The sequence below is a fragment of the Barbus barbus genome, assembly GCF_936440315.1.
Source record: "Barbus barbus genome assembly, chromosome: 9".
Taxonomy (NCBI): Eukaryota; Metazoa; Chordata; class Actinopteri; order Cypriniformes; family Cyprinidae; genus Barbus; species Barbus barbus.
Window position 1 is genome coordinate 20,738,845 of NC_136737.1, and position 23,399 is coordinate 20,762,243.

Sequence of the window (23,399 nt, forward strand, 5' to 3'; positions counted from 1 at the left end):
TTTAAAATAAATGCCTTTATGATGCGATATGAGATTTTAAACAGAGGAAAAAAAGTTCGGCAAAAGGCGGGTTCGAACTCGGGTCAATCGCATCAAAAAGCATAAGCCTTACCATCAACACCACTGAAACTGATGCTAAATGAGTTATTTTTTTAATGGTGACTAACCCAAACTCACTTTAGTGGGCAGAGTTAGTGTAAATAGCCTTTGCCAACAAGGCAGGCTATTTGCACTTAGTGTAAATAGACACTCCGAAAAATTAAATAATGCGCTAATTTTGACAGCACTGTGTATGCATGTATGTATATGTATGTATGTTGCCATTCAAAAGCTTGGGATCAGTAAGATATTTAATGTTTTTTAAAGTTTCTTATGCTCATCTGCATTTATTTGATCAAAAATACAGAAAAAATAAATTTGTGAAATAGCCTATTATTGCAATTTTAAATTACAGTTTTCTATTTTAATATGCTTTAAAATATAATTTATTTCTGTGATCAAAGCTGAATTTTCAGCATCATTTCTCCAGACTTCACTGTCACATGATCCTTCAGAAATCATTCTAATATGTTGATTTATAATCCATTTAGGAAACTGCCTAATATTTTCTGGGACATGTGATACTTTCTTCAAGATTCTTTGATAAATAAAAAGTTAAAAAGAACAATGTTTCTTCAAAATAGACATGTTGTGTTACAATGTACACTGCTATTCAAAAGTTTTCTTTCTTCTTTTTTAAAGAAATTAATACTTTTATTGCAATATTATTTCACAATACTACTGTTATTTCTGTATTTTTGATCAAAGAAATGCAGCCTTGATGAGCATAAGAGACTCAATTAAAAAAACATTAAAAATCTTACTGATCTCAAACTTTTGAATGGCAGTGTATGTGATATAAAAGATTTGTGATATATTTAGGCTGTTGGAACCAATGACTAACACATTTTGATGGCATTGGTTAATGTTTCAATTTAGCCTACATCTTTAACAAGTTTGACTTCAACAGTTGTGTGTGTGTTTTTTCCTTTCGCTTTCGTTTCTCCTCAGTGTTTGCGTGCAGTTGATGACAGAAAACAGGAAAAAGGTGTCTTTGGTTCTTTAGACGCCCACGAGCCGATTTTGTAATAGTGTAGGCATCAAGAGAAGGAGAGTAAAGACGAAGAGCTGCACAATGGCATCTACCTTAGCGGTTCTTCTGCTCCTGTCTGCAGGTTTAGTCACGGTAAAAGCTGGTAAGTTAGACAACCTGTTACAAAAAGCTAAAGTAACATTTTAAACTTGTTTTTGTGTGGTTTACCGACGGCTGCCAAGTACAAAAATCATTATTCAGCGCTTAATTTAACGGAAGGCCTACCTCACGATGTTCATGTTATAAAGTCCTTTCTCTTGACTGTCTTAGAATTTATAATGTCATCATATGTTTATATATATATATATATATATATATATATATATATATATATATATATATATAAAATGTCTCACATTTCTACTGTCCTTTTGTTTGACTTTTAGGTGGTGACTGTAATAGCTACATCACCAGCAATAACGAGTACAAGTCTAGGATTAACTGCGGTTTTTTACAGCACTGCTGTGGAAGCTGCTATAAGAGATACTGCTGCTCCAGTGTTCATTCGAGGTTATCCAATATTGAGCAAAACCTCTGCACTTTGTAAGGTCTTAAGTCATTCCATTCTTAATACAAATGTCTGTTAGAGCCAAAAGTTCATTTTTATACACCCTCATGTCGTAGGCTATGATTATCTTTCACTCTCTGAACACAAAGGACAATTTTCGAAGAACAACGTGACTGTTTGAATCTTCAAAAATGACAAGTTTCATAATTTGGTCAGTTAATGGTTTAATTTCTCTCATCATCCATAACTGATAATTCTGTAAACTGAGGTACTGTACAATGCAGTGATTTCTACTTAAATGTGTCCTGTGTAATAGGCTACTGTTAATATCCTAACCTAAAGCTCTATCTTGAAATGTACTTTCCTAAGGTTTCCGCATTGTGTTCAATCTTTCGCTTTTCTTGCCCCTCCCACCATTTCCTGGTTGTAGTCTTTTTGTGATGCAGTTTGCAAAATGCATCCCACAGATTAACCTTGTTACGCTTTTAACTGTCACTTTGTTATTTAATAAAGAACAAACAGTTTAAATTGTTGCTTTAAAAAGCCGTCAATTTGAAGAGAAAGCAGGAGAGACATGGTATGATACATTTTTGGCAGCTTCTACATATTTGGCCTATAGGCAAGATAGGGCATGACCAAAGGGGGAAAAAATGTTGTAACAAATATTTTATACAAACAATGTTTTCCTTTTTTTTTTTTTTAGTGGCATAGTTTGCAATTAGAGCCCTGGTTTGAATCTTGATTTGATATTATATATTTTTAATAATCCAAGCACAAATCAAACTAACCACAGCACCAGTGTGTTTTCGTTAAACCAGTGTAGTTTAATTAAATTAATAAGTAATGCAATTTAAATAAATGAAATGTTAATAACATTTTAATACATAAATAAGATTTTATTTATGCTAAAGAGCTTTTCTAATGCTTGTTGCTTCATATTTGTATCTGTCTAACTGCAGAAACAGTAAGACTGTCATTGGCTCAGTAACAGTGGGGTTTGTGGTCCTCATCATTCTGTTCATCACCTGCTGCTGCTGCCCCTGTTGCTGCATCTATAAAATGTGTAGAAAACCTAGACGTAAGTGTTTTAGTATTAAAGGAATAGTTCACCAAAAACTGAAAATGTACTCACCCTCAGGCCATTTGTTCACCCTTGGGCTGTCCAAGATGAGTTTGTTTCTTCATGGGAACAGATTTGTAGAAATTTAGCATTACATCACTTGTTCAAATGGATGCTCTGCAGTGAATGGGTGCCGTCAGAATGAGAGTCCAAACAGCTGATAAAAACATCATAATAATCCACAAGTAATTCACACCACTCCAGTCCATCAATTAACGTCTTGCGAAGCAAAGACATTTGTAAGAAACAAATTCGTCATTAAAGCATTTTTAACTTCAGACCGTCACATTTGGTCAAAATATCCATAATATTGCTATCTCCAAGGAAAAAAAATGGTCTTGTCTGAATCAGGAGTGAAATATGCACAGATCAAGCACCGCTTACAAGCGAAAACAGTTCTAAACAAATATGTTATTTTAAATATGGATTTTGATGTGAGAGGCAACAGAAGATGGACTTTTACACTTGAGGAAGTGTTATTATGGATTTACGTTAAAAACGTCTTAATAATGGATTTGTTTCCTACAAACATAGCTTTTCGCTTCACTAGATGTTAATTGATGGACTGGAGTGGTGTGGATTACTTGTAAATTATTGTGATCTTTTTATCAGCTGTTTAAACTCTTATTCTGACGGCACCCATTCACTGCAGAGCATCCATTGGTGAGCAAGTAATACTACATTTCGACAAGAAACAAATTCATCTACATCTCGGACAGCCCGATAGTGAACAAATATTCAGCAAATGTTCCTTTTTTGGATGAACTATTCTATTAATGGGGATTATACATTATTTAGGGGGCTGGTAAAATTGTCTTTTTTTCCCTCAGCTGTGGCAGGAGTGAATGTAACTACAGTCACAAATACACAGCTCGTTCAGCAGCAGCAGCCTGTAATGCAGTGCCCACAATACCAACCAGTGCCGACTCATCCGGGTTACAGTCAGCCAATGCAGACGGGACCATATCAGGGACAGCCATATGCACCAGGACCCCCACCCTCATATCACATGGCCAGTAAGAACACCTAGTACTCAACATACTGAAACCATGTAGTAGTCTTTTCTGTGAAAGTAACTATTTTTTCCGTTTCCAGTGAGTCTTGGATATCCCACTAGTCAGAGTGCATATGACGAAGGCCAGGAAATGTACCCCACGCAGCCGCCCGCCCAGCCGGGTGTCGCTTATATGCCTTCAGAGACATCGACTCAGCCGGCCTACAACCCTGCCTACATGCAGCCACCAAGGACCGGTTACTAAACCACAGCCATCTGTCAAATCAGTCATTGCTGGATTGTGGAAGCTGAAGCACTTTCACGAGGCAGTAAGAATGTGCCCAATTTAATGTGGATTATACAAGAATAGTGGATGTGTTAGAGTCAGGTTATTACTGGTTTTAATTTGAGTTATTTTGTTTTATTACTTTAAATTTTTTTTCACTTTGTGGAATTATAAATAAATCAACGATTACCAGTAAGTTTTAAAAGAAAATACCATTTCAGTATTTCTACTTTCTACAAACAATGAGTTGAATTGTTTTAATGCAGTTTTAGTTTTTATTAAAAACTTTTTCAAATGGCAGCGATGGTGATTGTTTAAAGAAAGTGTCAACAATGTTTCCATTTTGAGATTTTTCCTTTGAGGGTCTAAACATTGAATAACAATGACTGTCACAAAATTTCCACAATTATGTCATGAGTCCCACTGACTTTCAGTAGCAACAAGTTTAAATGCACATGCAATATTTTAAGCACTGAATGGCTGTCAAGGTAGGAAAATGGGTAAAATTTTTGATAGTGCAACCTTTGTTAAAGCATTAGGGGAAACCACTGTCATTTGCAGTTCCTTTTGAATTATATTGTTTCAGGTGACATTGTTTTTGAGATGCAGCCTATTTGTTTAACGGCTATATAATTTGTAAATGTTTAACTGTTGTTTTATGTTTTTATGTTTTAAAGATGTGAAAAATATATTTAAAAAGGATGTCAAACACCAAAAAAAAAAACTTCTGTAGAGTTTGGACAGTCTTTTATGCAATGTTTGGTGCACTCACAGCACCTCCTACTGGTGAAACAAAAAAGAAAATCTCTATAGTGTTTTATTTATGTATTTAAATATTTTAAAATTTTGCGTACAGGCTTTTTACTCCTATTTTCATAGATTAGTAGAGAGAGATTCTTTTTATTGTTTTGAATATGATGCTAAGTATGCTTTAAATATGTTCTCAAAAGTCATATTTTACTCTTATAGTAATTTGATAAAGCTTAGTACAAAATGAATACTATATTCATTTACCATGGTATTGATGCTACAAATTGGTTAATTTGTGGTTACAGTGGTTTAACTACTGTACCCATGGCTTTTTTGTTTTTATGTGTAGTAAAACCATGATAAATTTTCATAACACTAGACATAAACATTGTTGTGGAGATGTTTATGTAGATCTAAAGCGTTTTTACGATTTTCGATTTCGACACTAAAAGATTACTAAATATATGTTCTAGTTTTTTCACTACTTAACTGTAAAGTAACATACTTTTGAACATTTTAAGTGTTTGTTAATTTGATACCTTTTCAACAGTGCTTTAAATATTTTGTCATGAAATGACGTGTTTTAAATTCGCACACATCTGTCAGATGCACCAAGCAAACCCGTTGTGTTACTCTAATTGGCTCAGCCATACTACAGAATCGTATCTGAGGAGGTACTTTTAAGAAATTACTTTGCAACCGTTAAAAGTATAATATAGCCTAATAAAATAAATAAATAAAATATAAATGTAATACAGACATACTACATTCATCATGTTGTCACTGTTATGTGACCTTACTGACCTACAAGGGTTAGTTGCTTTCCCTCTCTGCCATCAAAATGCCTGTCTTAAAGGGGTCATCGGATGCCCATTTTATACAAGTTGATATGATTCTTTAGGGTCTTAATGAAAAGTCTATAACATACTTTGGTTAAAATTTCTCAATGGTAGTGTAAAAAACACCTTTTTTCCCCTGTCAAAATCAGCAGTTTTTTAGTCCATGTTGCTTTTAATGCTAATGACTTTGCTGACCCCGCCCCTCTCTTCCGTGGGGTGACGAGCAGACTTTAAACTTCAGCCACGAAACTGGCTAACTAGCACATTATTAGAAAACGCAATTTGAAAAGATTCATAAAAAAACTCTTATACTCACTTCTGTAGATGAAGATGGATCACGAATGATTCGCGCGAACATAGATGCATTTATGTAGATCGGGGATTGGCGCATTCACCTCAAAACAAAAGTAACATTAATCCTCTGCATCTTCAGCGGCTCAGATGTCGGGAGTAACTGACGACTGCTATATTCATTATTACATCCAACAACAAAACACCTCAAACGCTTAATCTGAGATATCTTGGCTTCCCCTGCAGTGGAGGCGGACAGCTCTCAGTTCACTCAGGGCGGGTCTAAGGTCAGATGGTCTTGTCAATCAACTCTCGTGGGAGGGGCCTGTGCAGAACAGGAATCTCAGAACAGCCTGATTTGAGAAATAGGATTTTTTTTAAAAACACTGGGTGGATTTTTAGCATTATAGGATGGATGTGTACACACACTTCCAACACACATTTGTGTTCAAACAACTTGAAAAGTGAAAACACTTTTGTGTTACATGATATATTTCCTGTATTTGGCTCAAGTGTTCAATGAAGCGTCAAACCCGCAAGTGAGTGTAGAATTTATGATTTCCTGATGGGACACAATTACAGTGTTGTTGAAGTACTAGTTCATACAAAGCTTAATTTACACATTTTCATTTTCAATAATTTGCATTCCCTTAAATGTCTGTTCATCAGTCCCTAATTAACAAATAACAATTGGGATAATTTAAAGTGATTAAGTGAGCAGTTGCAAATGTTTTACAAAATGCGCTAATCTCTGCAGCAATAAAATGTGTAACACTTTACTATTTACAACCAATTCATTTAACTAACACTGGAAATACTCTCTATAGGTTCACTGTAGGTGGGCATATTTGCGACGCCTCTGGGCAGTTATTTTAGGCATGCAAAACCAACTCATATCAACCAGAATGGGGAAATCCTGACATTTTGAAAACTGTTTACCTCATTCTTTAAATGATATATTTCAACTTTGCAATAATGCTATTCCTTATCCTCTAACAGAATTAAAGTCAGCATACATTGAAAATGTACCCAATCTTATTGTGAACAATCCATCCATAAATACACCGTTTAATTTTTTTTTTTTCTTGTAATATTTAATGAAAATGGGACCTTCCAGTGAAAATGACATCTCTCTGGTGATGTATGCCAGACTTCTCCAAACATCAGTCAGAAAAATTAAATAACCGGGTGTCTTATTCCTCATATTTATTTTCATATAAAAGCAACAGAATTTAAATAACTTCTAATTTATTAGTAATAAAGCACGTGAGCGTGAATGATACAATGTCTCGTAGGTGGCTGATTCACTAAGTGAGAATTGTCTGTCTTGACTGAACTTTTCACTCCTCCCCTCATTGTATCTGCCTACTCTTGTCTACTTTCACATCTCAGATGAGCATATGTGAATACATTCATTGAAAAGAATTAGATCGAAAGAACGATTCTTCATGAACCTTTGGAAAAATGGGAAAAAAGATTTAACAGGCACTGAAAAGTCCAAAATTAAGAAAAGCTCTCAAGAAGGATGCAACACTACAGACATGTCAAAATTAAGGCATGATTGGACAATGACAATGCTCCTTGGGCCATTAGGGTTACTTGCAAGAAAATATGCATATATTAACTGCAAATGACTTAAGAATTAAGCCAAAGAATTAAAGTTGGTTGTTGATTGGATGAAGGCAGATCTGAATGTGATTGGCTGCATCCAAAATTGCATACTTTCCTACAGTAGGCCAAAAACAGCATGTGAACAGAGTAGTATGTCCAAATTCACAGTATCTACAAAGTACCTGACCTACTTCTGGTAAGATTCTGAAGTATGCATCTGATAGACACTTTACTATCCCATGAAGCCACAGGAGAGGATTTGTGAATGTTGTTGAAGCGACACAACTGATGCTGGTGACCACATGACAGTGCACATTCATACTATATAGAACATGCGTTTTTAACACTCATGAACTAACTACTTATTCGAGAGTATGTGATTTCGGACGCAGCTTATGTGATTGTAAAAAAGGGGGCAGGGTTATTGGAGAAGTCTGGCATACATCACCTGAGAGAAGTCTGACGTTTCATTGGAAGATATATACAGTTATTAGATTTTAATTCAAAATTGTGAAAAAGTAAATATACATCAATGAATCATTCACAATAACATTTTCATTTCATGCCAACTTGAAAAATATGTACGTTTTTCGTAATAAAATATCCAAAAACTACTTGCACAGTGTTATATATTTTATGCAGTTGTGCATTTATGTTATTCCAAAAGTTCCCAAGGATTTGTAAATTGTAAATAATGACTCGTCCCTGGCCAGTTTCCGCTTAGAAATTATGGCAACACACACAAATGCTGCCGTACAGTTAAACTAAATCCATTACGGCTGTCGCGAATAAAATGCAAATGCAAAAAGTGTTGACTGCAGCATTAAATTTAGATCTGCCCAATGTTGCGCCATGATTTTTTATGCGTTTTTACAGCGTTGCACATAACCAATCACACGAGAAATCTGTTGGGCTTATGAATGCAATCAGAGCCAATCAGAGGCGTTCAGATGAGTTTTTTGTTCACTGCATGCACTTGCTGACTGAATTCAGCTCTCACGCGAATTCTCTCATCATAAACAACAAAGCGCAGTGGTAAGTAAGAGATTCATTCATAAAACCGTGTATAGACAGCTTTACTGATTATAAGGGGAGTTTTTTGAGAGTGCTTAAAAAACAATAGGACCCTGCCAAAAACACAATAGAAAATGTAATGGATTTAATGGTTATGATGGGAATTGTATTGGTTTTAATGGAAACTATAATCATGTCTACTGGTATGTGAATAATGTGATGGATTCTATTGGTGGGATGTTAAATCCTATTGGAAAAATGCCCAAAACACACTACAACAAGGAATTTTGTAATGGTTTTACTGGAAAAAGCTAATGGTTTATAATGGTATCTTAATGGAAACCATTAGAATTTCTGTGATGGTTTCTATTGGGCTTTTGTTGTTGTTTTTTAGCAGGGGCACTAGACTTAAGTCAGTCATAATGTTCGTTGACAGTGTAAATGTTATTTGCTTGCATTCTCTGTATAATTTATTTGCTATCTGAATAACTTTGGAAGGTAAAGTAAAAAAAAAAAAAAGTAATTCATTACGTCATCCGTGAACATCCCCCTTCATAATGTCATCAAACTTCGCCTTTGTTATTGTTTTGAAAATGCGACCTCTACTGGCGACAACTTACATTGTACCTTTAAGTATTCCTGGTGGTTTCACGTGGAATTCATCACAGAAATGATTAAAGTCTTAAAGTTTGGCATACAATCAGTGTGTACTTTTAGTTCTGAAATTTTGAAATTTGCAATAAAGAAAATAAACGGTGAAGTAAAGAAGAAAAAAAAAATAGGAGTCTGAGGCCCCAAATATCTGTTTTGGATTAACTGGTTTCTAGCCAGTTAACCAGCTACCAAGTCCCCAAAACCAGCTTATGACCCAGACCTAGTTTTAAAATGCATTAGTAGACTTTTGTTTTCATTTTATCCACAAAAGATCCAGTATGGGAGGGGCATTTATGGATTGTGAGATCCACATTAAGACAGAATTACGGTCCATCATTTAGCCACTGACTAAAGAATAAATTTGAATTTCACAAATCATCTGTCAAAATAATTATTTGCCTAATTTAAAAGTGATTAAAGGGCGTTTCTAGGATGTCTTTGAGACATTTAACCTGAACAGTGATTCATTACTCCAAATTACAAACAAGTGATTCACCGCACAAGAAAAATTATTGAATTATTTTTCCTTATTAAAACAAGTCACATTTCTGCTTTTCTTTAGGATAAGACTTGTAGTAGAATACAGAGAGAATCTGTGATCTGTAGGTCGTGCAGATCTGAGTTGGGAACATTTCTCCCTCACAGCTGTTACCACTGGGTATTTATTACTATAATTTTGTGATAATTTATAATATATTAATTTCCAACCAGACTGTTGATGAACATATATCTGTTTAGTTTGTAAATACCAAATACTAATACTAAATAAATATGAAATGCAGTACTATTTTTAAAATGTATGAGAAATTCCATAGGCAACCCATAGTGAATTAGTCTTCTGCTATTTATATGAAAATGTTGTATAAATGGTTAATGTTTGGTACAAGCAAGTAGATTTGAACATAACAGAGTGCTATAGATGTTAAGTTTTGGACAGAACTGCCATTATTTTGAGAGATTAAGAGAACAGGAACCCTAGAGGAAATACCTTCCTGCCATTATTTCCCTCTTCAGTCCCAAGACGACAGGATTTGTCGAGTGAACAAATACAGGTGCATCTCAATAAATTAGAATGTCGTGGAAAAGTTTTTGAATTGTCAAACTCGCGTATTAAATAAATTCAGTGCACACAGACTGAAGTAGTTTAAGTCTTTGGTTCTTTTAATTGTGATGATTTAGGCTCACATTTAACAAAAACCCACCAATTCATCTCAACAAATTAGAATACTTCATAAGACCAATAAAAAAAACATTTTTAGTGAATTGTTGGCCTTCTGGAAAGTATGTTCATTTACTGTATATGTACTCAATACTTGGTAGGGGCTCCTTTTGCTTTAATTACTGCCTCAATTCAGCGTGGCAAAGAGATGATCAGTTTGTGGCACTGCTGAGGTGGTATGGAAGCACAGGTTGCTTTGATAGCGGCCTTCAGGTCATCTGCATTGTTGGGTCTGGTGTCTCTCATCTTCCTCTTGACAATACCCCATAGATTCTCTATGGAGTTCAGGTCAGGCGAGTTTGCTGTCCAATCAAGCACAGTGACACCATGGTCATTGAACCAGCTTTTGGTACCTTTGGCAGTGTGGGAAGGTGCCAAGTCCTGCTGAAAAATGAAATCAGCATCTCCATAAAGCTTGTCAGCAGAAGGAAGCATGAAGTGCTCTAAAAGTAGATGGCTGTGTTGACTGTGGACTTCAGAAAACACAGTGGACCACACCAGCAGATGACATGGCAGCCCAAATCATCACTGACTGTGGAAACTTCACACTGGACTTCAAGCAACATGGATTCTGTGCCTCTCCACTCTTCCTCCAGACTCTGGGACCTTGATTTCCAAATGAAATGCAAAATTTACTTTCATCTGTTAAGAGGACTTTGGACCACTGAGCAACAGTCCAGTTCTTTTTCTCCACAGCCCAGGTAAGACGCTTCTGACGTTGTCTCTGGTTCAGAAGTGGCATAGTAGCCCTTTTCCTGAAGATGTCTGAGCGTGGTGACTCTTGATGCACTGACTCCAGCTTCAGTCCACTCCTTGTGAAGCTCTCACAAGTGTTTGAATCGGCTTTGCTTGACAGTATTCTCAAGCTTGCGGTCATCCCTGTTGCTTGTGCACCTTTTCCTACCTTGCACCTTCCTTCCAGACAACTTTGCATTTAATATGCTTTGATACAGCACTCTGTAAACAGCCACACCTTTCAGTAATGGCCCTCTGTGACTTTCTGTGACCCTCTTTGTGGAGGGCGTCAGTGTTCGTCTTCTGGATCATTGCCAAGTCAGCAGTCTTCTCCATTATTGTGGTTTCAAAGAACAAGAGATACCAGGAAATTATACTGTATATACGGTCATTAATTGAAACTCAAATGTAAATATTCTAATATTTTGAGATATTGATTTTTGACTTTCATCAGCTGTAAGCTCTAATCATCAAAATTAAAACAAAAAAAACTTTTGAAATGTTTTACTTTACATGCAATGAATCTAAAATATATGAACGTTTCACTTTTTGAAATAACTTACAAGAAAAAATGAACTTTTTCACAACATTCTAATTGATTGAGATGCACCTGTACAATCACAACTGAATCTTAGGCTCTGTTTACACACAAGTGGATGACTGAAACAGATATTATCTTTATTTGTAACCTAGTATTTAGTTTTTCTCCATTTTATGTCTAAAAGCAAAGAGCGCAAGATTTCACCTGAATATTCTCTTCAAAGCGATGCTGTTTCTGTTGCCATCGGTGCCTTCATACTAGGGCTTTGAGCCACCATCGTTTTGTTCATCGTCTGCTGGGTCCATAACCCACCTTGTGGAGGCCAACCAATGCCAACTGGACCATCACCCTCATATCAGGAGGCTGGTAATATCTGCAAAAGAGATGACCAAGACTATTTGAGCCAAGATGGTGAACCATCAAAATGATTGCTGTCTTTGGTTTTCCAGTAGGTCCAGGGTATCCTGTTCCCATCCATGATGGTGGTCAGGCCACATACCCTCTACAGTCATCGCTGCCCTCAGACTGCACCTCAACTCAACCAGCATACAACCCTTCTTACACCGGTTACACCAGTTCAGTCTTCAAGACCAGTAACCAAACTAAAACCACTGTATTGTGGAGGGTTACGCATTTCTGCTCTGCTGTTGTGAATTGTGAAGCTACTGTGGACACTATCGTACAAAGGCGTTTGAGAATACAAGATGTTACGTTCCCGTATCAAGTCTAGGGGAGGGAAGGTCAAGTAACAGAATAAAAATGTTGTTGTTCATTAATATTGCTGTATCAATACTATCTTGTTCACCATTAAGTTTACACTTGAATTTGTTTCTTTCTATTTTAACCACAAATCTATTCATTGTCTATTTATTTTGGATCCTAGATTGGTACATATATATTGCGATTGTAAATTTGTGATGTTGTGAATGTGTCTATCGATTCATTTCATGCCAATCAAACTAAGCAAGAGTCAAGTTAACTGTCAAAGTTAAGAGTTGAAGAAGAAGTTGTTTGTATCAAGTTTACAGAAGTGGGTTTTCTGTCTGTTTGTATTTATAGAATTGTGTATTTAAAATCAATGTGCTTCACACGTTACACTTTTGGGTTTTGGTTTCGTTGAAAGTTTCTTGCATGGAAGGGGCACTATAGCCACTTATCAGGATTGTTTGAGTTACAAAAACAAGAAATACATGGTTTAATTAGTCCTGCAGTCTCCGGAAATACACCATCAGTACGAAACAAGGTATTGAGGGGGATGAGCAGCGCTGTGCAACAATACGGTTCTTCTGCTCTTTTCTGCAGTTTTATTTGTGGTGACAGTAGGTAAGTGTCTAATTGTTTGTTTAATCAAACATTGTAAGAGAAATCTGTAGACAATGGAAAAAGATACTGGTAATGTGTTATCCTGCTAATGTGTTTTAGATGTTTTCAAAGCTCAGTTTGTCACATCGTTTTTCATATACACAAGTATTGCACATGTATAATGGCTGTTTTAATTCCTAAAACCCTCAAGTATTGCATGCAAATACTTACAAATTATAAAGACATGAAGTGTGAACTTTAACATCTACTCCTCGGCTATGTTCTATTCCTGAATGAATCTTTCCAGATATTTTCAATGAATCAGTCGAACTGGCTTACAAAACTGATCTGAATTATCTCAAATGTCAGAATATAGACTTATAGTGTATAATATAGTGCTGTTAAATGAAGGCTAAATGAAAATTATGTACATTCTTTGTAAGAACTGATTGATAGCACACGTAGGCCTACATGTACAAGTTATCTGTTAAAGAACACTTAATCTGGAAAGCATCTGCTATGTAGGAACTTCTGATAAACGTCATGTCAATTTTACATACTTTCTAAATCATAAACATCTTAAAGACATTTTCTAAACTATTTGACATCTGATTGGAAACGTCCTATTGATCTATTGCAAATGATCAAACACTCTAATAAATACATCTTGCAGATGTAAATGCCGACTTCAAATAGATTCTGGTAAACCAACACTTCCAGGAGTGCAAATTAGTCCAATGCTTAGCTTGATATTCAAAGACTGAATCAGTTATTCAAAAGCTGAAACATGCAATTTCTAATGTTTCTAATGTTTAATTTCCCTAATCTGTCCAGAAACAAAATATTAAAATATAAAAAGTCATTCTCCCCATCATGGAAGGCCCATCCATTGTGCCCATGATAGTGATTTTTGCAGTGGGTGTTCCTGTGTTCCTCATCTGGTTCTGCCTGTTGAAAGGATTCATGAGACATGCACAGCGTAAGTATCGATATGTGTGTACAAAGAGCTGCATGTTGGTTTTGTACATACTAAATCATTGGTCTCAAACTCAATTCTTGGAGGCCCACAGCTCTGCACAAAATAGCTCCAACCTTAATCAAACACACCTGATCCAGCTAATCAAGGTCTTCAGGATCACTAGAACAGTGGTGCTCAAACTTGTCCTGGAGTACCCCAGCCCTACACATTTTGTATGTCTCCCTCATCTATCTCACCTGATTCAACTCATCAGCTCATTAGTGGAGACTGCAAGACCTGAAGTGGGTGTGTCAGATATAGGGAGACATACAAAATGTGCAATGCTGGGGTACTTCATGGAGAGGTTTGAGAACCACTGCACTAGAAACTTCCGAGCAGGTGTGAGTTGGAGCTGGTTGGAGCTATACTCTGCAGAGCTGTGGCCCTCCAGGAACTGAGACCACTGTACTAAATGCCTTCAAATCATCTTTTGTAGATGTGCAGTCAAGAACTGCAGTCATGACTACACATCACCCACAGTACTCACAACACCAGCCAGTGGCTAATAACCTACAGCCAGCTTATGGAGGGCATCCCATTCTGACAGGACCATGTCAGCAAACTTATACACCGGGACCACCACCCACATATCAGGAGGCTGGTAAGATCTGCAAACATCTACCTGTAAGCGGTAAAACATTAATAATAAAAATACAGGCACTGCCTATTTTGAAGGGGTCATCGGATGCGACATGCACTTTTACAAGTAGTTTGAACTGAAATGTATGTTGGCAGTGTGTGTACACAACCACCCTATAATGATAAAAATCTGATTTTTTAAAATCTCGTTAAATCATTCCCTTTCTCAAATCAAGCCGTTCTCAGATTCTTGTCTGTGTGATGTCACACAGACCCAGGCCCCTCCCACGATTGTTGATTGACACTAGCGTTTTACCTTAGACCCGCCCTGAGTGAGCTGTCATCAGTCCTCCATTGTTTCACTGCTGGAGCAGATGTAGACAAGAATGTCTCCTAAGCGATTGAGGTGTAATGTTGTTGAATGTAATCCTGAACATAGCAGTTGTCATTAACTCCCGACATCTGAGCCGCTGAAGATGCAGTGGATTACATTTATTTGTGAAAGGAATGCACCCCCGATCTACTTAAATGCGTCTATCTTTGCGAAAATCATTTGTGATCCAGCTTCATATCCAGAAGAAGTGAGTATAAGGTTTTTTTAATGAATCTTTGGAAATCACCTCTCCTAATAATGTCCTAATTAGCAAGTTTCACAATGAATGTGGCTAAAGTTTACCATCACTCAGAGAGCGGCTTGGAAGAGAGGGGCGGGGTCAGTAGAGCTCATTTGCATTTAAAGCGACATTCAAGGAAATGGCTTTCTATGAACAGAGCTGTTTTTGACGGGATAACAACGGTGTTGTTTTACACTACCATTGAGAAATTTTAATCAAACCATGTTACAGACTTTTCATTAAGACCCTAAAGAATCATATGGACTTGTGGAAAATTGGCATCCGATTACCCCTTTAATGGTTTTGTAAAGAATAATGTCTACAACCAAATGTTGTTGAACTTTTATTGTTTTAAGTCTGTAAACAAATTTGTTACTTGTAATTATTGAGACCCACCTTCAAGTGCGTGTGCTCCGGCTCCGACAAGCAAGACAGCAAGAGCCAATTAAAATGTGAGAGGAAGCAGAGAGCCAAAGCTCAAAAATGCCTAAACTACTTATTTTTCAATTTTGTGCAAAAACAGCTGCAGAACTGTTTGTTCACATGCCAAGAATAAACTCTTGCGTAACTATAGTGTGAGTTTCTGAGAACAGGATTGTGGCGACAGTGGGCAAGAGAATGATTTTGCAATGGCGCGATTGCCGCAGACAACTGAAAACAAGAAACTTTACATTTGAAAAAATTAAAGGAAAAAAGATCAATCCTATCTTTAGTTACCAAACAACCAAACAAGTTATTTGCTGGTTTTTGTTTTCCAGCAGGTTCGTTTCTTGCTCCCTACAGCCAGGCAGCATATGATGGTGGTCAGATCATGTACCCTCTAAGACCACCGGTTCAACCAGCGCTTCCCACAGACTACACCTCACCTCAAGCCCCATACAACCCTGCTTATGTGGAATCACCAAATACCAGTTAACCACCCTCCAAAATGGCCAGCTATCAACGCTGGATCTTGAGGTTGACGCATTTCCATGCTTCTATGCCTTTGAATTGTGCAACTACAGAGCCAGATAAGATTGTGTTGAGAATAAAAGTATTATTTTTGTTCATGTGCATTTGCCATTACTAAGTTTATAAGCCTTGTGAACTTTTTTTTATTTACACCTGTCATGACCCACTGTTATTTGTTTCTCTACTTTAACCAAATTTGCTTTTATTCGATGGAATTTTGTTTGATGGTCAATAAATGGTAATTTGAACTGATTTTCTAAATTGTTAAAAGTTAATTTATCATCTCTCTATGTGTAAAAAAACAATCCTTTGCATGATTTTATTGTAGTTTCTTAATACAATGCCTGTCCAAAAAAAAAAAAAAGTCACACACTGTAATATTTCATTGGACCGCCTTTAGGCATGCACTCGCCGTGGCATCGTTTCGATAAGCTTCTGCAATGTCACAACATTTATTCCCGTCCAGAGTTGCATACATTTTTCACCAAGATCCTGTATTGATGATGGGAGAGTAGTCACTATGCATGATGCATGCATCACTTCATCCACCTCTCTTATTACCCTGATGCACCCATCACTCTGGAACAGGGTAAATCTGGACTCATCAGACCACATGACCTTCTTCCATTGCTCCAAAGTCCAATATTTACGCTCCCTAGAAAATTGAAGCTTTTTTTTCCAATTAGCCTCACTGATAAGTGGTTTTCTTAAGGCTACACAGCTGTTTAGTCCCAATCCCTTGAGTTCCCTTCACATTGTGCATGTAGAAATGCTCTTACTTTCACTATTAAACAGCTACTGTTGTTTTTTTACAATTTGATTTCACCAAATCATGATCAATCAAGATTTTTTTCCGACCACATTTCGTCCTCGAAGGTGATGGTTCTCCACTATCCTTCCAGTTTTTAATAATGCGTTGGACAGTTCTTAACCCAATTTTAGTAGTTTCAGCAATCTCCTTAGATGTTTTCTTTACTTGATGCATGCCAATAATTTGACCCTTCTGAATCAGATTAACATCTTTTCCACGACCACAGGATGTGTCTTCCGACATGGTTGTTTAAGAAATGAGAAGACACTCACTGCATCGGTTAGGGATAAATAACTTGTTGCCAGCTGAAACATAATCACCCATGCAGTAGTTATCCAATGGGAGGCTCTTACCTATTTGCTTAGTTAAATCCAGGTGGTGACTTTTTTTGGATGGGCAGTGTATTAGTAATATTGTTATTATTAAACAAAATGACTTAAAATTATGGTGAATAAATATAGTAGAAATCTTAAACTGAACTGTTTTCAATGTGTGAAAACAATCTCACACCATCTTAGAGGAAAGAGACAGTTTTTTTTAGTACTTTTGGACATATATACTCTTACAAGTAAAGGTTGTTCATTGGCATTAATGATTCCACAATTACCTTTGCATTGCACAAAAGGTTCTTAATAGCAGAGAAGTTCTTAGTTCTCTAAACATTCACTAAAAGACTCTTTGGGGATGAATGGTTGTTCTGTGGCACTGCTATCGAAATTTATTTTCAAATAAAATCTTTTAATAAAATATATAAATTATTCATAGGTTATATAAAACTTTTGTTTTTAAAAAGATTTGTGATGCATTTTAGGAACAATCGCTATCAAACTGATTTGCGTGCGATTGATGTAACGAAAACAGGAAAAAGGTGTCTTTGGTTCTTTAGACGCCCACGAGCCGATTTTGTAATAGTGTAGGCATCAAGAGAAGGAGAGTAAAGACGAAGAGCTGCACAATGGCATCTACCTTAGCGGTTCTTCTGCTCCTGTCTGCAGGATTATTCACGGTAAAAGCTGGTAAGTTAGACAACCTGTTAATAAAATCAAAAGGAATGCTTTAAACTTGGTTTTGGGCAGTTTACCGATGGATAAAAATCATTTATCCAGCACTTAAGAAAAAAAATCACAATGTTAATGTCATAAAGTCCGTTCTCTTGAATCATCGGATGGTCTTTTATGTGTCGCATTTGTACAGTTCTTTCAGATTTTTTTGAGGAGTGTAAGAGCTACACCTCCATCAGTGGAGATCACAAGCCTGGGTTTCCATGCATTTTGCAGTACTGTTGTGGAGACTGCGATAACAGATTCTGCTGCTCCAATGAAAATTTGAAGTTAACAAAGTCTGTTGAAAGCCTCTGCGATGTGTAAGGACTTTTATTTAATTTCTTTCTTAATAAAAGTGTCCGTTAGATCTTTTTATACATGTTGTTTGATTATCTTTCTCTTCGTGAACTCAAAAGGACAATTTTCGAAGAATAACGTGACTGTTTGAATCTTCCAAAATGACATAATTTTCATAACTGGGTTAATGCTTTAATTTCGCTTAACATGCATAACTGTGATCTGCTGATAGTTCTGAGGCACTACACAATCTTTAATCTTAAATCTTTTTTAGTCTTAATTCAGTTGTTGATGTAAATCTCAAACTTGAAACCCACGTTTTCTAACGTTTCCTATTGTTGAGCTTCTGCCTTTCACCTTTTTTGCACCACCAACCATTTCCTACAGAGCTGGGTTGTGGTATTTTTGCAAAATGCATCCCCCAGATTGGTGCATGTAACTCTTTTATCTGTCACTTTGTTTTTTAAACAGGGCTTGACGCTTACCTTTTTCCCTAAATTGAAAAATTTAGGAGCGCAATGGAAATTTTTCAAAGTATGTGTTTTAGCTTAATAAAGGGGTATAAGGAGACATTTACAAGCCCAATTATTTAATTTATCAGAAAGTACTCAAGGTTTTTAAATAATTTTGCTTCAGACTCTATTTAGTAGGCTAATTATGAAATTATTTATAGTTCTATTAAATTGTATGTACATTAGGTAGTTGAGGTATCAAATTTTCACAATAGTCATTGAACTTTTTAGAAATTTAATAAGTAAAAAAAAAAAAGTGTTGTCCTTAAATTGAAATTATTACACTAAAATAATATAAGACATCAATTTCAGTATCAAGTCACAAAACAAGCGGTTTTGTACAGCTAAAAATTAATATGTTTGTTATAGGCTATTGTGTAAGTTAGTCTGTTTAAGAAATTGTATTCACACTCAAGCTCCTAAATACATTTTCCAGTTCATACACATCTATTTAGTCGCAAATTCAAGTGAAATGCTCATTTTCGAGCCCTGTTAAAAACAAACACTTGTTGCTTTAAAAAGCTGTCTATTTGAAGAGAAGGAAATAGAGATATAGTATGATGCAACTTCTACATTTTTGAGGGGGTTATGGTGGCCTAGGCAAGAGAGGGAATGACCAAAGGGGGAAAATTTTAACATTTTATACAAACAAATGTGTTCCATTTTTTAGGAGCATAGTTTGCAATTAGAGCCCTGGTTTGAATCGTGGTTTGATATTGTATATTTTTAATAATCCCAGCACAAAGCAAACTAACCACAGCAGCAACCAGTGTGTAACGTTTCCATCCTAAAGTTCTTTTAATAAGAAACACGATCTCAAAGGTTACACTTCATGACAGGACAAAGACTAGAGGGAAACTGAGGACTTTAAAAGGAGCCGGAACAAACGAGTAAATGAGATAATTAATTGGAACACAGGTGAAAAGACTGAACGATGATTAACTAATAACAGGAAACAAGAACAGGAAGAACCAAATAAGGGCAAAAGGGAACTAAACAGAAACAGAGACGTAACACAGTGTGTTTTCATTAAATAAATAAATAAAAAGATTTGAATAAATGAGCTGGTAATTAATAACATTTTAATTTATAAATAAGATTTTATATATACTGCTAAAGAGTGTTTCTAATGCTTGTTGCTTCATGTTTTTATCTGTCTAACAGCAGAAACGGTGCACTTATCATTGTCTTAATAATATTGGGGGTTGTGTTCCAAATTGGTATGATTGTGGTCTGCTGCTGCTGCCCCTGTTGCTGCATCTATAAAATGTGCAGAAAACCCAGACGTAAGTGTTTTAGTTTACAAAAAAACTGAAAATCACTCTCAGGCCATCCAAAATGTAGATGAGTTTGTTTCTTCATGGGAACAGATTTGATCAAATTCAGCATTACATCACTTGCTCACCAACGGATCCTCTACGGTGAATGGGTGCCGTCAGAATAAGAGTGCAAACAGCTGATCATTACAATAACCCACAAGTAATCCACACCACTACAAGTTCTCAATTAATGTCTTGTGAAAAAAAGCTGTGTTTGTGAAAGAAAACAAAAGAAGCAGCAAAAAGCTGTGTTTGTAAGAAACAAATCCATCATTAAGGCATTTTTAGTCAAAATATCTATAATATTGCTTCTCCAGTAAAAAATGGTCTTGTCTGAATAAGGAGAAAAATCAGTAGCACTTTATTTTACAGTCCTGTTCCTCATTTACATACTATGTACCTATTATAATAAATTACAATTACAATAACCAGGTACTAACCCTGAAACTACCCCTAAACCTAACTCTACCCCATGTAGTTACCTTATATTACCAGTACTTTCTTAGTTAGGTACACCGTAAGTACACTATAAGTACAAGTAAGTACACGTACTGTAAAATAAAGTGCAACCGAAAAATGTGCACAGATCAAGCACAGGTTACAAAAGAAAAGAGTTCTAACTGTTCTAAAAATATATGTTGGTGGATTTTGAAGTGAGAGACAACAGGAGATGGACTTTTACACTTGAGGAAGTGTAATTATGGATTTACATTAAAAACGTCTTGATGGATTTATTCCTTGAGCATACTGCTTTTCGCTTCACTAGATGTTAATTGATGGACTGGAGTCGTGTGGATTACTTGTGGATTATTGTGATGTTTTTATAAAATGTTTGGACTCTCATTCTGACGGCACCCATTCACTGCAGAGGATCCATTCATGAGCAAATAATGCTAAATTTCTACAAATCTTTTCTGATGAAGAAACAAATTCATCTACATCTCGGACAGCCCGATAGTAAACAAATATTCAGCAAATGTTCCTTTTTTGGGTGAACTATTCTATTAATGGGGATTATACATTATTTAGGGGGCTGGTAAAATTGTCTTGTTTTTTTCCCTCAGCTGTGGCAGGAGTGAATGTAACTACAGTCACAAATACACAGCTCGTTCAGCAGCAGCAGCCTGCAATGCAGTGCCCACAATACCAACCAGTGCCGACTCATCCGGGTTACAGTCAGCCAATGCAGACGGGACCATATCAGGGACAGCCATATGCACCAGGACCCCCACCCTCATATCACATGGCCAGTAAGAACACCTAGTACTCAACATACTGAAACCATGTAGTAGTCTTTTCTGTGAAAGTAACTATTTTTTCCATTTCCAGAGAGTCCTGGTTATCCCACTAGTCAGAGTGCATATGACGAAGGCCAGGAAATGTACCCCACGCAGCCACCCGCCCAGCCGGGTGTCGCTTATATGCCTTCAGAGACATCGACTCAGCCGGCCTACAACCCTGCCTACATGCAGCCACCAAGGACCGGTTGCTAAACCACAGCCGTCTGTCAAATCAGTCATTGCTGGATTGTGGAAGCTGACGCACTTTCACGAGGCAGTAAGAATGTGCCCAATTTAATGTGGATTATACAAGAATAGTGGATGTGTTAGAGTCAGGTTATTACTGGTTTTAATTTGAGTTATTTTGTTTAATTACTTTAAATTTTTTTCAGTTTAGTTTTCGCTCTTTGACACATTGGAAAAAATGGTTTTATTAACTGTAAATAAAACAAAGTTTTTATACTATACCATATTAAGTTTTACAAGAAAATATCATTTCAGTCATTCTACTTTCTACAAGCAATGAAGGAAAATCTTTTTTTTTCTTCTTTCTTAAGTTTCAGTTTTTGTTAGTGTTTTCTACATTCAGTATATTATTCTAGTATTATTTTAGTACTGATATACAATGTAAATACACCAAAAAAAAACATCCAAAATATACCCTGTTTATTATTCTTTAGTTTTGGTATATTTAATTCTGTTTTTGAGTTTTCATATTTTCATTAACTCACAGAAATTCAGTTGTATTGCGTTTCACATTTCAAATGGCAGTGACGATGATTCTTTTTCAAGGATATGTCAACAACGTTTCTATTTTGAGTTTTTTCCTTTGAAGGTGAAAAAATGAAACTGCATTTGAATAACAATGAGTTTCACAAAATTTCCACAGTTATGTCATGAATCCCACTGACTGTCTGTAGCAAGTTTAAATGCATATGCTCGCTTTTAACCTCAGAATGGCTGTCAAGGTAGGACGGGTTAAAGTTTTGATAAAGCCACCTTTGTTAAAGCATTAGGGAAGCCACTGTCATTCGCAGTTCCTTTTCAGAGTGTATTATGTATTTTCAGATGACATTGTTTATTGAGATGCAGCATATTGAACTGCTAGCTGGTAAATGTTTAGCTGGTGTTTTATATGTTTTTATGTGTGAAAGATGTGAAAAATATATTAAAAAAATATATCAAACTCATCAAAGTCTATTATGCAATGTTTGCTGCACGTGAATGTATATGGTGCCCTCTATTGGTTAAATAAAGAAACAATCGCTAATGCTTGTAATATAATCAACTAATTGTAGAGTACTTTATATAGGCTATTTTAGTCTTTTTATTTATGTATTTAAATATTTAGATTCTTCACAGATTCTTTTTATTGTTTTGAATATGATGCTAAGTATGTTTTATATATGATCCTAGTAATACTTTGCTCTTACAGCAATTTGATAAACGGAATGAATAAAAGTGAACTTTTAAAGTGGCCATAGTAGTACAGAAACCAGATCGTTTAATAGACAAAATATTATGACAGTTTAAATACCGTGTCAACAGTTTACTAGAGTTTCCAAAAGTTTCGAGAGAATACAGAGCTTTTAACACTTTAGGGCATACATATAAGACCAAGCAGATAGAGTGGTAAAAAATATTAATGAAATAACATATAACAATAATATTAATCAATTGTTATTCATTGTAATAAATACAATTAATAATAATAAATATACTAATATTAATGACAATAAACTATTATTAAAAAGGTAATTTATAACAGCATAAGATCCTATATAGCACCTTCAAATAATGTTTTTAATGGAATCCTACATATATAAAAAATCTATTTAGCACCAAAAAAGCTTTTTTTTTTTAAATATAGGAAGGATCACCCCCTTTTGACAGGGAAACAACAAATGCTGATATCCAGATCTTAGGGATTAGTTAATGAAAGAATGAATAGAGATGTCAGCAAAGAAGAAATAAAATCA

The 23,399-nt window shown here is 35.8% G+C and overlaps 3 protein-coding genes across 3 annotated transcripts; all 3 read left to right on the forward strand.

Annotated features, from left to right (window-relative positions):
• Window positions 1-1,050: 1,050 nt before the first annotated feature.
• Window positions 1,051-4,829, forward strand: LOC306875558 (protein shisa-5-like). The gene is made up of 5 exons (XM_079426216.1): window positions 1,051-1,235; window positions 1,519-1,675; window positions 2,600-2,718; window positions 3,591-3,776; window positions 3,856-4,829. Exons 1-5 carry the CDS (start codon window positions 1,175-1,177, stop codon window positions 4,017-4,019), a joined length of 687 nt encoding a protein of 228 aa, XP_079282342.1. The 5' UTR covers window positions 1,051-1,174; the 3' UTR covers window positions 4,020-4,829.
• Window positions 4,830-13,356: 8,527 nt separating this feature from the next.
• Window positions 13,357-16,508, forward strand: LOC306875559 (uncharacterized protein). Its single transcript, XM_079426217.1, has 3 exons — window positions 13,357-13,975; window positions 14,451-14,615; window positions 15,966-16,508. The coding sequence occupies exons 1-3, from the start codon at window positions 13,870-13,872 to the stop codon at window positions 16,121-16,123; spliced, it is 429 nt and encodes a 142-aa protein (XP_079282343.1). The 5' UTR covers window positions 13,357-13,869; the 3' UTR covers window positions 16,124-16,508.
• A 1,366-nt stretch (window positions 16,509-17,874) lies between these two features.
• LOC306875557 (protein shisa-5-like) lies at window positions 17,875-22,899 on the forward strand. Its single transcript, XM_079426215.1, has 5 exons — window positions 17,875-17,985; window positions 18,164-18,332; window positions 19,986-20,107; window positions 21,205-21,390; window positions 21,470-22,899. The coding sequence occupies exons 1-5, from the start codon at window positions 17,925-17,927 to the stop codon at window positions 21,631-21,633; spliced, it is 702 nt and encodes a 233-aa protein (XP_079282341.1). The 5' UTR covers window positions 17,875-17,924; the 3' UTR covers window positions 21,634-22,899.
• Window positions 22,900-23,399: the final 500 nt, after the last annotated feature.